This window comes from Natrix helvetica, assembly GCF_964273705.1.
Source record: "Natrix helvetica genome assembly, chromosome: Z".
Taxonomy (NCBI): domain Eukaryota; kingdom Metazoa; phylum Chordata; class Lepidosauria; order Squamata; family Natricidae; genus Natrix; species Natrix helvetica.
In genome coordinates, this window is record NC_138554.1 from 114,345,361 (window position 1) to 114,362,392 (window position 17,032).

The following is a 17,032-nucleotide window of genomic DNA, read 5'->3' on the forward strand; positions in this document are numbered from 1 at the left end:
GCATGATTGGCTAATTTGCTACTGCCCGGCTCCCCGGTTAGATTTTTGCTGGGAGGGAGAATCTCCTTGGCCTCCGTTTCTTTTTCTGCCTCCTCGCTTCTCATCCCCGCCTGACTTCAGGATCCTCCCTAATCATTGTGGGTCGAAAAGAAAAAAGGGAAAGGGGCGCTTGTTATGAAGTGCCCGAGAGGAGGGAGGGGAGCGGGCGCTTCAAAACAAGCGCCCCTTTCCCTTTTTTCTTTTCGATCCACAATGATTAGGGAGGATAATAATCCAGCACACAGAAGAGCCGCATTAAAATGTGTAAAGAGTCGCTTGTGGCTCACGAGCCGCGGCTTGCCGACCACTGCCTTAGCAGATACAATCCTTTTTGATAACTAAACTCATTCTTCTTCTTAGGAACAGCTACTCATTTCCATTTTAGCTTTATGAAAGAGGCTGCAAGCATGAACAGGTTGACCATGAATTCCCTGGCATATGCTTTGTCCAAATGATAACATCCAGGAAGGAATGTTACTTTGAATTGTTTGAGATTTGGTGTATATACAGGGGTGGATATAACATTCACGGTCCAGGACAAAAAAGGAGGAGCTGCTTCTCTTGAATAGTCTCTAAAAAAGGCAGTTACATACACCTGAGCAGTGTATGAAGGTCATGCAGATGGCCAGCAAGAAGATAAATGAGGACACTGCTGGCTGTGAAAATTGGTTTGATAGGGGCAACTAAAGGAATCATATCCGATTGAATGAACCATTTGCAATTCACTGTAGTAAAATATATTTAATAAAGAAACACATTTGCCACAGGAGTACAATTAATTTTCCAAGGGACCATATCAGAAACTAGAACTATTGTGGAGTGCTGAGCCAATAAGCTGAACTTAATTCTGCCACTGGCATCCAAGTGTTGGGAGATGAGGCAGCATGGAGCTTTGCCTCACCTCACTTCACCTCAGCCTGATTGCTGCTCTTCTGGTGCACGCACAAAAATGCTCCCACCAGTCCACTAAAGGAGTGAACTTGGCTTCTTCCCCCATTTCTATTTATGTTTTATATTCTAACTTCAGATTGACCAAACATGACACAGACAAGACAGTCAAAAGATCATCTGTGGCGCAAGGGCGATAAAATTAATGTATAAAAGAAAAACTACTGTTTTTCTTTTAAAAAAACTGACAAAAGGTAAGCTTAAATTTAAACTATCTACTGAAATTTAACTTTTCATAATGTGGATCTGGCCTAGTGGTGGGTTTCAAATTTTTTTAGAATCTCTTCTGTAGGTGTGGCCTGCTTTGTGGGAGTGGCTTGCCGGCCATGTGACCGGGTGAGAGTGGCTTGCCAGCCATGTGACTGAGTGGGAGTGGCTTGGCAGTCATGTGACTGGGTGGGCGTGGCCAACTTGTAAAATGTGGTGAAACTCACTTAACAACGCTTTTGTTTAGCAATCAAAACGTTGGCTCAGAAACTCTGGCATTTGAAGCATGCAAGTCTTAAAAACTGTCAAGTTACAAGACCCTTGCACCCCTAACCCTTTAGGAAAAAACCACCAGGGGTGTTCAAACTTGACAGCTTTAAGACTTGTGGACTTCAACTCCCAGAATTCCTCCTCCAGTCAGTTGGCTCAAGAACTCTAGCATTGAAGTGTGCAAATCTTAAAGCTGTCAAGTTACAAGACCCTTGCACCCCTAGCCCTTTAGAAAAAAAACCCCAGGGATGTTCAAACTTGACAACTTAAAGACTTTAAGGTTTAGATAGGACTCTTAGAGGCGGGCGGGGCGATTGGTGAGTTAGCCAAACAGTGAGCAGGGGGTGGGGCAAGCGTGGTGAGGACAGGTTGGGGGGGAGAGAGCTGGAACCGGTTCTAAATGGCACGGTAGATTTGTGGAACCTCTTCTATAGAAGTGGTTAGAACTGGCAGGAACCCATCCCTGGTCTGGCCTATGCCTGTTGTGATAGGATCTAGACTTTTTCAAATACTGCAAAGTAAAAAATTATAAACAGTGTAATCCAATACATTAAATTTTGAATGTATAGTATCCAATGGGATCTGTCAACAGTATTTCTTAATTTAATTATTTGTTCTGTATAAGAGATTATGAATCATTATGAAGAATAATAATGTTGTCACTTTACAAATCATTGTCAAATCCAGCAGAGACATGTGGTCTATTTCTTCTTTTGTAGAAAATATAGGATGCAAATCCTGTATCGTACCGATGCATATGAAGATAACTGGGATAACTTTCATCACAACTGTGCCATACACCAGTTATATTTGTTAATTTAGTTCTTTGTTGCCTTCAAGAGATTGTGAATCCTTATGAAGAATAACCACATTGTCACTATACAAAGAATGGTCAAATCCAGCAGAGACTTGTTGTGCTCTGTTTCTTCTTCTGTAGAAAATATAGGCTGCGATTCCTGCACCGATGATTATAAAGATAATTGGGATAACTATCATCATAGTTGTGCCATGTGTTGGTAGAGGTGTCACTCCTTTCTGCCCTAAAATACCAAAGAGAAGAAAAAGCACTGAATATATTATGATAAAACTATGATAAAGTGTGAGCTTAAATGGACTCCGGGGAATGGTAGAGGATAGGAAGGCCTGGAGGAACATGGTCCATGTGATCGCGAAGGGTTCGACATGACTTCGCAACTAACAACCACCACAAATGATAAATCTCTGATTTAAGTTTTTTTTCCCAGTGACAAAGAAGCCAAGAGAGATTGCATTCTAGCTAGAAATAGTCTAATAAAGGCAGAGCCAACAAGACAACTATCAGCCCCAAGAATCTGTGAACTGTAACTCAGTAAAAGGAAGTAAATTTAATACTTTTCCTGTCTATTACAGATTCCAAAGGAAATTGATATATGTTGACTGTGGAAGATAAGGACTGAATTGACAGTCTTTTGATGTAAAGCTCAGTGTTAGATATGTGCGTTATTCCATAGCAAAAACAATTGCACATTGCTATGGCTATCACTTCTTGCTAATTATTTCTTTGGGAACTAAAAATAATCATAATTAACCGAAAATAATAATAATTATTCAATCATATTAACTGAAGAAGGTGGACTTTCAAGACTTGGTTTCATAAATATGAGATCATCCAAATGATCATAGATAGCAGGAGAAGTTAGGAATACAGTTCTAGGCTTTGACACTGGGGAATAAAACTTCTTAGAGATTTAATTAGATTTTTATAATATCTCCAGCTGACTTTAAAAAAAATATCTTTTTTCTCTCTCTGTCTCTCTTTAATTTCTCTGCTGCAATAACACAGAACTGTCATTTAATTTTTTTTTACCAAATATAAAAAGGTAAGGTAATTTCATGATATATCCTTAAAAATATAATGGTGTTAACTCTCGAAATGACTCTAGCTGAAGCCATATTTTTCCTCTAATTTGTTTCTTAATTGCCATGCCATGACTTATGGCATGTAGAATGTTTTCCTCCAAAGCTCCAGACATAACAGTGATAAGGCTTGTGAAAACCAAGGCCAGCTGAATGTCCCGTAGCAATGACAAAAGGGAGTGCTGAGAAGTTCATCACCTGTTCGGTTAGTTAATGTGACCTGTGACCCAAGGCTGGTACGTAGTAACTATTCTTTAATTATGCCAAAGTGTGGGAATTATTCAGAGTTGAATTTACATTTGAACGTATGTGATGTATCCAATAAAATGGATCTTTGAGAAAAGCTACAGATTCAGAGTCCTGAATTGATTGGGGCCATTACTCGGAACCATGATAGATGGTTTTTCATTCACAGCTGTGATATTTGGCAGCAGCTACCAACATTTCAAGGTCTGAAGAATATAAAATGCAATAGGTAGCCATCACAATGATCTACATAGCTTCCACTCTATTAATATAGGAAATATTATGTAAAACATGACTATTGTAACAACTGACTGGAGATAAAATAAGTTTTCATAACAACACTGAATATATTTTGTCATCTAAATTTTTTAATCTACAAAATATATATATTCCGCTACATTTGACCTATATTAGAATTTTTAGTTCACAGATATGAAAATTTTATTACTAAATTTTAAAAATAACATTCTTACCTTTAAAAAAAATTACTTTCTTACCTGGTATTGCTGTAGACTTTAGAGTTGATTCTTCAATAACTAGAAAATAATCAAATATGGTTTCAGTATATAATTAATGTAGATGCTTTCTATATCATCAACCATGGTTTTCTCCTGGGGCAGCGTCAGGGGATGGGAGTGGGAGGCCTTGTGCTAACCTGGTTCATTCCTTTCTCTTCAACCGCTCTCAGTCAGTGTTGATAGGAGGGGAGAGATCCAGCCCTCACCCACTACTTTATGGGGTTCCACACGACTCAGGACTCTCTGCTCCTGTTCAACATTTATATGAAGCTGCTGGGCGAGATCATCTGTCACCATGGACTGAGATATCACCAATATGCTGATAATACTCAGCTGTATGTCTCGGCCCGTGGTGAATTAAGTGATGCCGTGTCCTCCCTCTCACAGTGCCTGGAGGCTGTTAGGGGCTGGATGGGGAGCAATGGGTTGAAACTAAAGCCTTGCAAGTTGGAGTGGCTCTGGGTTTGGGGTTCATTGGCTCAGGAGTATTTCCACATTTGGTCTTGGATAGGGTGGCACTACCCCAAACAGATCCTGGGGTTTTCCTGGACTCACGACTCCTGCTCAAAGAGCAGGTGGCAGTCGTGGCCAGGAGTGGCTTTGCACAACTGTGGGTTGTGCACCAGTTATGCCCTTTCGTAGACCAACAGTCCCTACTCACAGTCACTCATCCTAGTCGCTTTCCGTCTTGACTATTGCAACATGCTCTACACGGGGCTGCCCTTGAAGAGCATCCGGAAGCTCCAGTTGGTGCAAAATATAGCAGCCCACATGGTTTTGTGCAGACCCCGGTGTACACACATATCACCTGGTATGCACACATATCACCTCTCCTACGGGAGCTGGATTGGTTGCCGATTTGCTTCTGGGTGCAATTCAAGGTGCTGGTTGTCACCTTTAAAGCCCTTCATGGTTTGGAATCAGGTTATCTGAGGGACCGTCTGTTGCTGGTCACATCTACCTGGCCCATCAGAGCAGGGAGGAAGGGAATGTTGTGCGTCCCATCCCTGAGGGAGATATACCTGGTGAGATCCAGAAGAAGGTGGCTCCCTCTCTCTGAAATATCATTCCCCCAGATATTAGAATGGTCCCCACTCTATATACTCTTCTGGAAGGTGCTGAATACCTGGTTCTGCCAGCAGGCCTGGGGAACCCAGAGCGTGATGGATCCCATTAAATGGCTCATGTGATCAGCTGTCACCGGGACGGGGAGGGGGAGATGGGGAGTGATTTTGTTATACTGTACTATCTTAATTTATTTGATATTTTTTATTAGTTTTTATTGTTTTAAATGTGGTCCTATATTCTGTAAGCTGTCTTGAGTCGCCATGGGTGAATATACAGCAATACAAATTCAATAAACAAATAAAAAACAAATAAATAAATAAATGTGTTACTGCACACCCTTAATTTAACAACAAAGAAGGATATGCAAGGCAATTTTGAAAAATGAATTCTCTGAATCACAGCAGATTTTCATACTGAATGTTAGCAAATTTTATGAATTCAAAAGAGACAGCTATATACTTTAAGACAACATCTTAAAATTTCTTTCATATATATCTGAGTTTCATTAAAGTTTATATTGTTTGATAGGAATCTGAATTCATGGGATATTCATTACAGGAAATATTCTAAACCATGTTTAAAGTATCTATCAGGAATGAATTAAGACACAAAAAGTGACAGCAATATTTGAGTGTATAGACCAGCGATGGCGAACCTTTTTTGGCTCATGTGCCATAAGTGGGGGGAGCGCAGGGGGGTAGTGTGCTGTGCACTGCACCCATAATGCAATGTGTGACCCCCTCCAGTGCGCATGCGTGCACACAGGCCGACCCCCCATTTTTTGCATGCTTTTTTTGCCCTCCCCAAAGGCTTTATAGGAGCCTGGGGAGGGTGTAAACAGCCTTCCCCGCCCCCCGGAAGCCCTCCAGAGGCTTGAGGGACCTTCAGGATGCTTCCCTGAAGCCTCCGGAGCAGTCAAAATGAACCTCTGAGCAAACTGGAAGTCCGTTCCCAAACTTCCGGTTTGCCCATAGGGCTGTTTTTTTGCACTCCGGAGGCTTCAGGGGAGCTCATGAAGCCTCTGGAGGGCCTGCGGGGGGGAGGCTCTTTTGCCCTCCCCAGGTTCCTATAAAGGCTCTGGAGCCTGGGGAGGGCGAAAAATGGCTTTAAAAAAGGGTGAATTCAGCTGGCCATTGCGCACATGCGCGCTGGCAGCTGACAGGGCAGCGCCTCACGTGCCCTGACAAATGGCTCCTCATGCCACGCATGCCATAGGTTCGCCATCACTGGTATAGACAGAATAGGCAGCTAGAAATACAAAATTTCAGAAGTAATAACATTTACAAAGCAATGCAAACCCTCCTACATTAGTCATTTGCCTTAAATGTTATGAAACAAACATTGGTTGTTGACACTGTTTTTATTCGGTTCAGTGAATAATAGATTACTAATGCCATAAAACAGTTGATCTAATACTTAAGGAACAACAACTGATGGAAATGAATCTTTGTTTATTAAAACTATACTGCTAAGAATATATCAACAGCAATAGCATTTAGATTTATATACTTCAGAGTGCTTTACAGCCTTGTCTAAGTTGTTTACAGAGTAAGCATATTGCCCCCAACAATCTCATTCCTCATTTTACTGACTTCAGAATGTTGGAAGACTGAGTCAACCTTGAGCTGCTTAGACGTAGCAGCAGGCAGCAGAATTAGCCTGCAGTAGTACATTCTACCACACCATCAAGTATATTATACAGATCAGGGATGTCAAACTCATGTCGTCGTAGTGGCAGCATGTGATGTATCAGGACTTTTTCCCCCTTTGCTAAACTGGGCATGGTCAGCATGCAATGTATCTGCCCGCAGGCTGGGAGTTTGATAGCCCTGATATAGATAATAAACTTAATTATGTATATTAACATTTGTCATTCAATAACTGGAAGCAAAAATAAATATATTTTGTCATTGATTCTATTTTTTACTTTTATTATATTTCACCTAACACATTATTTGAAAAAGAAATAAACCTAGGATAAAAATGACAATTCAGACAGTTTGATAGAAAAGAAAAGGAAGGGGAAGGGAGAAAAAGAAAGATTATGTACTTACAGCATATAAATTATTATTAGTTGTCTAAAAAGACAAAGAGCACTGATAACAACAGCAAAAGACAGTATATATAGATCAGGATGAGGTCTTTAAAAATAGATAGATAGAAAAACCTGTCCATCAAGGAATTATAAACACAGAAAAACTTTGAATATTTTGGATATATTTAAAAGTGAGCAGATAATAAAATGGTAAGAATAATTCTAAGGAACACCTACCTAGGAAGAAAACAGAGGGGTTAGAATATTATAGGAAACCATATAATTTAATGTCTATTCACTGCACAAATCTCATTTTCAGTCTAATATTGTGATAATGATAATGACACTTACTTTTGTTTCTTTTACAAATAAATGGTCTCACTTCAAAATAATGGCAGTGCCCGGTGAACCATTTCCCAGAATCACTATTCATGTAAATGCACTTGTTAAGATCTGCATTGTCCTCTTCACTATCAGACTGTAGAGATTTTAATTCTGGTTCATTCCAGTTGACAAAAGCAACTTCATTGTTATCTTGCCATAACCATTCTCCTAATAAAACAAAAAACAGCATAATGATTAAAAAGGGAAATAACTGCACGGTGATGAAAAGGTATATGCTATGGAAATACATTAACACTCACATTGATGATTTTACCTAGTTGGGTGATGAAACATTTACAAGGAAACAACAAAGTTCAGAGAGCACCCTTGACTCTGCAGTTCAAACTTGAGCTATAGATACTGACTTCTATAAGAACCACTATGGGAATTAAATGTTTTATAAAGTACATATCATAGGTGGGTTTCTACCAGTTCACACCGGAACTGGCAGTGAAGCCTACGCAAAGTGAACCGGTACCAACGCTGGTAGGAACCCACCCCTGGCACACACAGGAGATCTTTGCAAATAGGAAGGCAAAACTCCACCAAGCAACAACTATTCCTTCTGCATGAATTCCTTTGGCACTATGGTCACCACTACATATTATACTTTATTCTCAATAGAGGTGGAGCAGTGATGGGTTTCAAATTTTTTTAGAACCTATTCTGTAGTTGTGGCCTGTTTTGTGGGAGTGGCTTGGTGGTCATGTGACCAGGCGGGAGTAGCTTGTTGATCATGTGACTGGGTGGGAGTAGCTTGGCAGTCATGAGATTGAGTGGGAGTGGCTTGGCAGTTATGTTTCTGGGTGGGAGTGGCCAAGTCGATGTCACTGAATTATTTGGCCCAAACAATGACCTTCAAAAGAAGATATAAAAAAGGAAATTTGTTATTTTGTGTACTTACTACTTAAATAAGAATAAAATAAGTACACAAAACAATAAAACAGCTACTTACAGAGGAAATATGGCTGTCTTTGCCGGTCTTCAACATTACTGATCACCTTACACTCATACTTCCAGCCCCTCTGCCTCTTCCCTCTTCCTGGATTCACTCAGACATTTTTAAAGCTCACAGCCTGTGCACAACACACACTTTTCCAGCAGACCCTGTGCCTCTTCCCTCTTCCTCAGCATACTCCCCACCCCACCCCAGCCACTCACCAGTTCTTTCTTCTTCTAGTTCTTCTTCTGAGAACTTTTTGGCAGCATGATGAGGATGGGCAGGGTGAGTGAAAGAGTGAAGGAGTGGAGGGAGCATTCTGGTACAGGGCCTCCTGACCAATGGGTACGGGAAGGCACGCTAAATTTCACCATCCAGTACAGCCATACCACTCTGTACCAATTGAAACCCACCCCTGAGGTGGAGATAGCATCCATGCATGGGTTGACATTGTCTGCCTTCAGATTGGACTGAGTTTGATTAAATATAGTTAAGACTCCCCCCCACCCCGTTGCTAGCCTTATCCAGCTTTTTGACTCAGTCCACTTCGAGGATGGTCATGTCATCATTAGCTTCTTGATAGGATTATTAATAATAGTGTAGGTAGAATAATTATTTACATTGATTTGTTTCTATACCTTGCCTGGATTGAGGAAGTAAGCCTGACATTGTTATAACTGTGAGCCAGACTAGAGTGGAAGGGCCTTGTGCCCATTGCTCGCCCTGAGGAAACTCTGATTGTCAGGTGACAAGGTGGATAGAGTGGAGCGCTCTTTGTCTGTGCCATTACATCGGCACAAACTCCTCCTCTATCCAGCTAACAAGATCGTTTCAACGATCTGTGATTGATTCTGCGATTGATTCTTGATTCTGTGATTGCAGGGGCTGCCCCATGAAGTTGAGACTTTGACAGCTTGCTGAGGGTGCCATGGCTGAGACTCGCATGCTGCTGCACTTTCTTTCAAGCTCAACTCTCGCCGCTAGCTCCCGGAGGCAGCAACAAAGAGAAATCACCTGGGCGGCTGGGTCTTTCGCCATTTGAGGAGCGTGCAATTTAAAACACAGCTGCGCCAATTCTAGCTCCAGCCCTTTGATCTCTTGTGGTCAGGCTTCATTGGCAGCGCTTGTGGAGAGTTTTGCAAAGCGCTGCGATCAGGATTATTATGATCAGTGGGAGCGCTTTAAGAGTGGCAGGTGAGAGACAGCCCTGGGCCCTGCACAAAAGTTTGACAGCTACACTGGCCATAAGGGAGAATAATCCCACAAAGCACAAAGTGACAGCGGGCATTAGAAAGGGCGCAAGATGCCATTTTGTTAGTCTAGCGATCACAAGATGGCTGAGCCGGTTGCTGTGGTGGATAATAAGGCCCTATCTACACCCTGAAGGATTAATGAGCCCTGGCATTATAATGGTGGAAGCCTCCACCTCCATGGCTGGGACTCATTCCAGGGGGCGAAAAAAGGCAGAAAAATGCTGGGCAGTCCAAATCTAAGAAAGCTTCAAAATCAGCCTCCAAGGCGGAGAAGGGGCAAGACAAGTCATCCAATAAGCAAGGCCCCATTGCGTCTTCACAGATCCCGTTCATTATCATCTAAAGGGGATCAAATCTCTCACATCAGCAACAGATCTTTCCAGCTATCCCTTATTGGGGTGGGGCAGGGCCCTTTTGTCCACTATTTGCCCACAAAGGCCTGTGGGAATCAGGCTCTGTTCTCCAAAGCAATATATTAGCAGAGCAGCATATAGGCTCTGGGAGTAATAGACCTTCACTCCTACAGCTGTGGGCCTTCACTCAGGCTTTCCAATGAACTCTCTAGCCTTGCTCAATATTCAAGACATTATTGCATTGGCTCATTAGCCAGGGCATGGCAGCTGGGTTGCCACAAAGGGCAGGAGCAGTTCTACCAGTGGTTCCTGTGGCCCCACCTGTGGTCCCTCCTACTGCAGTTCCCAGGTCTTCTACGTAGGGGGGCATATCACCATCTCATTCTCAGTGTAGCCAGTCCCCAGTGTCGGAGGAGGAAGAGCTCAAGGATGCAGAGTTCTCTGAGGACGAAGAGGCAGTGCCTGAAAAGGCCTCATTTTCAGATCTGTTCCAGCCAGCCCATTTCAAAACCCTGCTGACCAAGACCAAAGCTTCAGCCAGTTTCGGGACACAGATGCCACTTCCTGAACCTATTGCAGCTTCCGCTTCAGAGGATTCCTTTTTTGTGGAACAAATGGTGGAGATGGACACCGTTCCAGCTCCTAAGCTGTTCCTCAATGTAATGCAGAGGCAATGGCCGTCCCCAACATCAGCCCCTACACCTTCTTCTGTATACAAAAAATTCTACAATGTGACCAACAACCTGGGACAGTTCCTGCAGGCCCCAACGATCGATGCCCCGATGGCAGCCCTCTACACGGTGACTACTACGTTGGGTTTGCAAGAAGAGGTCCTCAAACCGGAGGACAAGAGAGTCAACCTCACGTTACAGTGTGGTCATCAGAAGGCAGCTTGGGCAGTGCATGCTTCAACAACAGCATCTCTCATCTTGCGGTCGTGTCTCTTCTGGCTTCAACAGCTACAGCAGAGGATCCTGGCAACGGATTTGAGGGCTCATCAGGATCTGAATAAGATAGTTGCTGCAGTCCAGTTTATAGCTGATGCGATGCTTAACGCCACGAGATTTGCGTCCAGGGCCATGGCTTCATTTGTCACATCACGCTGCTTGCTGTGGCTCTGCCAGTGGCAGGCGGACATGAAACAGAAAGGGGGGTCACTCTTTGGGGAGGCTTTAGAGCCATTATTAATAGAAAATAAGGACAAAAGAAAGATTTTGCCCTCAGTTTCCCCAAGAGGGAATTCTCATACAATACCTTTTGCCAGGAGCTAGCCATTTTGGCCCCAGGATTACAATGCCTCCTTTCAGGGCCATGAATATGGTTCCTTAGATTTCAGCTCACACCGGGGGGGGGGGGTATAATCAGAGACAGAGACAGCAGTCTTATAGATACCAGAGAGGCAACCAGGCCAAGAAGCCATTTAGGTGGGGCGGGAGATGTAACTTCCAAAAGTCTTAGGTCACACGAGGCCTCCAGACCCATCGGGGGGCATCTCACATTCTTTGCCAACTGATGGGATGAGATTACCTCTGATGATTGGATACGGCGTACCATTAGATCAGGTCTAGCTCTAGAATTCCTCTCCCCACCCCCAAGGTTCTTTATTCATTGCCTGGTGTCCCACAATCTGGACAGACAAGCCCTCATGAATTCGGCAATATAACACCTCCTGGACATCAGGGCTGTCCAGCTGGTTCTGGGTGACCAATTACATCAGGGTTTCTATTCTATTCTTTTTGTTATTCCCAAAGCCTCGGGGGGTTGGAGAGCAATTCTAGACCTGAAACGTCTCAACCGTCACTTAAAATATCACAGGTTTAAAATGCACTCTTTGCATTCTATTCTAGCAGGGGTGCAGGAATATGACCTCTTCACATCCATTGACTTGATGGAGGCTTACCTGCACATTCCTATTCTACCCAAACACTGCCAATATTTGAGGTTCTGTTACGGCGGTGGCACTATCGGTATAAGCCCTGCCATTTGGCCTTTTCTTCACCCCACAGGCATTCACCAAGGTGCTGGCAGCATTGGCAGCACATCTGAGGGCTTTGCCCATGTGTGTCCAATGCTACCTCGATGATATGTTGTTGCAATCCAGGTCACTATCTGGAGCGAGGCAGTGGTTTCTCTTAGCCTTTCAGAAGGCTCACAGGAACACAACACTGGTGAAGGTCACTGTCCCCATAGATGTCCTCCACTCCCTCCGCTGGTGGAGGTTGACGGCCATCACCAAGGGCTGCCACTTCAGGGTCATTCACAGAGTGATGGTTACCATGGACACCAGTTTATATAGCTGGGGAGCCCATCTGCAGGTGCAGATGGCCTAGGGACAGTGAGGCCAGGTGGACAGGACTCACAACATAAACAGATTGGAACTCAGAGCCATCTACCTGGCCCTCCAGAGGTTTCTCAGCACCATTGCCAGCCAACACGTGCTAGTCTTGATGGACAATGTGGCTGCCAAAGCCCACATGAACCGTCAAGGTGGCACAAAGTCCAAGACACTCATGAAGGAGGCCAAGGGATTGGCCTCTGGGCGGAGAGGCCCTTGGCTTCATTGACAGCAGAGCACATCTCGGAGAATGTTCAGGCCGGCTGGCTCAGTTGAACCAAGATGGACCATGCAGAATGGCACCTCCATCCTCATCTATTCCAACTGATCTTGGAGCACTTCGGCTCGCCAGTTATGGACCTGTTCACCACCCCAGGCAACACACAGCTCCCCCACTTCTATGTGAGGTTTTGGATGCAAGGGGCAGAGGGGATGGACGCTTTCAGGTGTCGATGTCTCCCTGGCCTTCTTTGTGTGTTTCCCCCGCTGATTTCTTGGGTGTTGCACAAGGTGATCACCGAAAGGGCAGAGGTATATGCTATGGAAGGTATATGCTATGGAGAGAAGGTGGCACAATCTGGATGTGCGACAGGCCCTTAAGATCTATATCAGCCACACTTCCGACTTTAGGAGTGTCAGGGGAAAAAAACACCCTGTTAGAGACCGATGGACCGTGGCTGATTCCCTTCAGCATATCTTTTGAGATATTGAGAAAAATAAATCTTTAAAAGTATTCTAATTAATAAACAAACTTTAATAATAAAATAAAACAGAAAATAACTAATTGGTTACATTTTGATAATGAAAAGCTTCGTTAGCCAAAGTTGGCTGCTGAACAAAGAAGAGAGGAATTTTGGAATGTGTTACGCGTGCGCAATAAATCACTTTCAGATAAGAACCTTTTTTTGTTTTATGACCTGCGCAATAAAGCTTTCTTAGTTTAACTCTTGAGTGTCAATTCAGGCAGTTCAGGCCTAGCAAACTTTTTAACATCGTGACACCCCTTCTTTTGCTAGTCTGGGCTGACGTCATCAAATCATCAATTAAGGCACATCTTCTTTCGCAGATACTCGTGTTGATTTGCGGCAAGTGGTTTGTTAAGCATGTCTGCAATCTGATCATGTGTAGAAACATATTGCAATTTAACAAAACCTTGCTTAACTAATTGCTTTGTGTTTTGATAACGAATGTCAATGTGTCTGGACCTAGAACCTGTAAAATGTGACTCAGAAATATAAACAACAGATACATTATCTTCCATCACGGTGATTGGTCGAATCGGACGTGTCCAGATATCTGTGATCAAAGCATCAAACCACGTTAGAGAATTACAAGCATCTGAAACACAAGCATATTCAGCTTCAGTAGATGAACATGAAACAAAACTCTGTTTTCTCACTTGCCAGTAAACAGGACAACCATTTAGGAACATCATGTAACCAGAAGTGCTTTTGCGTGACTTCTTGTCGCTCGCCCAGTCGGCGTCGGCAAAACAAATCAGCTTTGGTTGATCAGTGTGTGTTGGTTCTAGCAATAACTTCATGTGTTTAGTGTGTTTTAGGTATTTCAACAACTTCTTAATGCATGACCAATGAAATTGTGTTGCCTTACCTACTTGTCGTGATAAAAGATTAACACTAAGTGCGATGTCAGGTCTGGTCCAACTACTAATGTATAATAGTGAACCAATGACTGAACGATAGAGTGTTTGATCCTCGAACTCAGGACTTGGTTCATGTGTTAAGTTGTGAAAATCTGTTTGCATGGGTGTCTTTGTTGTGCTAGCATCTTTCATGTTGCAATGATGTAGAATGTGGTCAATTTTCTCCTCTTGTGAAAGACTAAACCCCTTCTGTGTCTTTTCAATTTGAACACCTAAATAAGTGCTAATGTGTCCTAAAGATTTTAGTGTGAAGTATCTCTGCAAACTTTTAGCAAAAATCTCACTCATTTTCTTATTTGGACCAATATAAACAATATCATCAACATAAACAAGAATTATCTCATATGCATTGTTAGATCTTTTTGTGAACACGCATTCATCAGTTTCGGACTTAATAAAGCCCATTGAATTTAGTTTGTCAGTAAGACATAAATACCACATTAAACCTGACTGTTTCAGACCATAAAGACTTTTGTTCAGGAACCAGGTATCCCCTTCTTGCTTTCGGAATCCTGGAGGGCTTCTCACGTAGATCTCTTCATCTAGGTCTGCATGTAGATAAGCTGTGTCCACATCAAATTGGAAAGCTTCTAAACCAAGAATAGTTGCAGTGGTTAAAGCAATTTTTACACTTTCAGTTCTGACTGTTGGTGAGTAAGTGTTTGTGTAGTCCTCAGGATAACGTTGAGCGAAACCCTGAGCTACCAGTCTGGCTTTGTATAAAGACTCACCATTCGGTTTCTTCTTGATTCTGTAGACCCATCGGGTGCCAATGACTTTCTTGTTTGCTGGAGGTTTTGCAGGTGTGAATACATTAAGTTTCTTTAAACTGTCCATTTCATCCTGCATTGCATCATACCATTTGTCTTGTTCTGAATCAGGAAGCTGTTTGATTTGTGTGAATGTCTCTGGAGGAAGAGTAACGTTGCAAATCAAAGGTACTGGTGATTTTGTCAGTTGCCATGAATAACGTTGTGGAGGGATTCCTTTTGTGGCCCTCTTGGAGCGTCTAGGAACATCAGTCCAGTCTTCTTCTTCTTCTTCATCATCATCCTCGTCCTCACGTTCGTCGCTAGCATCAGCATCCGCGGCTTGAGAAGACGGAACATCAGGTTGTGAAGAACTGGTAGAAGGAATATCTGCCTGCGAATTGTCATCAGGCTGCGTGGCATCTGGAACACCATCTCTAGGAAAATAAACTTCAGGATCATTGGAATGAATCCTGGACCAGTCAATGTCTTCCTCAAAATTAGCAGATTGTGAAATGACAATCACATGTTTAGTATCAATGAATTTGTACCATTTTGAATTATCATCAATACCCATAAATCTCAGTCTCTTTGCTACTGCACCTCCCTTTCTTCTTTGACTTAAGGGAGTGTTCACCATAGCATATGAACCAAAAATATGGAGGTTCTTGAGATTAGGCTTGTAGCCATATAGCATGTAGAAAGGAGTTTGATTGATTACACTGCTCCAAGTACGGTTGACAATGTAATTTGCATATTTGATTGCTTCACCCCAGTATGCGTTACTGAGATTGGCATCTTCTAGAAGACAACGCATCATGGTTTGTAGAACCCCTTGTCTTCTTTCTACGACTCCGTTATGAGCCGGTGTATATGGAGCAGATGTCTGATGAAGAATTCCATTCTTACGCATCCAGTCCTGGAAACGCTGAGACATGAATTCTGCACCACGGTCACTCTGGATTCTGGCGATGCGAACTTGGTATTGTGTAGAAACAAACGCTGCAAAGTCTTTAAAGATCTGAAAGGTCTCAGATTTCTCTCTCATAGGATATACAAATCCATATCTAGAATGATTATCTACAATTGTTAAAAAATACTTTCTGCCACCAAGTGTTGGTGGGAAAGGACCCACTATGTCAGTGTGTACCAAATCAAAAATGCGTGTTGACCGGCGTGTAGCGTGTTTGGGAATTGCAGCCGCCTTGGATTTAGCCTTTTTGCAAACCGCACAATCCAAAAACACCTTACACCCCTTTAGATCCAAACCTTTTGCGAACTCCGGCATCTTTCTAAGAACACGGAAACTGGCATGCCCCAATCTTCTGTGCCACTTGTGAATACACCTGGAATGCAAAGGTTTACCAGTTAGTGAATTCTCAACATTAACAGTTTCATGAGGACCCTCAGGCTTACTTTGAGCAATCTGTTTCTGTTTTCTTTGTTTGTTGGCTTTAGGAGCCTTTGGCACAGTAACGCTTTCTCTCTCTGGGACAACTCTCTCTGGGTTTGCGTTGTGCCTTTTTGGAGTTTGCATACTTGCCTGTGCTTGCCCTTTAGGCTTTGGCTTTAAGTAATAAACACCACCAATCAGCATGGTTTCAGCAACAATATCACCATCTTTAACTAAGTAACTTGCTTTTTCGAGGTGGTGAACCTGGAACTTTAACTCTCTAGACAAGTGACTTTGACTAAGCAAATTACTGGTTGCTGAAGGTATGTAATAAACATCAGGGATGTGTGTATCGAGCTCTTCAATGTAAACAGTTCCTTTTCCCATAACCTTGCAAGTGTGGTTGGTGAAGGAATACAGTTCTCGATACTCGGGCTCTGGTTCGCCCATTTCTGTGAAAAGTTCCCTTCTGTGGGTAACGTGCACAGCTGCTCCACTATCTAAAGTCCACAAAAGACGTCTGTCGAACTTTGGATCAGGTTGTGGAACGTTGGTTATGGCCAGTGTTGCAAGTGGAGCTTGTGGATCACGCCTTGGACCACGACGACCTTGTCTTCCGCCTCTACCTCTGCCTCTGGAATCTGTTCCTCTGGGCTGGTACGTGGCGGGAGCTGGAACTCGTTGGGGACAATCCCGGGTGTCATGTCCCACACGGTTGCAGGTGTAGCATTTTGG

The 17,032-nt window shown here is 43.1% G+C and overlaps 1 protein-coding gene across 1 annotated transcript in view; it reads right to left on the reverse strand.

Annotated features, from left to right (window-relative positions):
- Window positions 1-2,277: 2,277 nt before the first annotated feature.
- Window positions 2,278-17,032, reverse strand: part of LOC309401602 (macrophage mannose receptor 1-like) — a gene marked incomplete at both ends in the record, with an annotated part of 64,356 nt that continues 49,601 nt past the window's right edge. Inside the window, 3 exons of the mRNA XM_081970668.1 lie at window positions 2,278-2,504; window positions 4,104-4,142; window positions 7,579-7,779. Of these exons, the coding sequence (XP_081826794.1) occupies window positions 2,278-2,504; window positions 4,104-4,142; window positions 7,579-7,779 (467 nt within the window). The remainder of the gene's footprint in view (window positions 2,505-4,103; window positions 4,143-7,578; window positions 7,780-17,032) is intronic.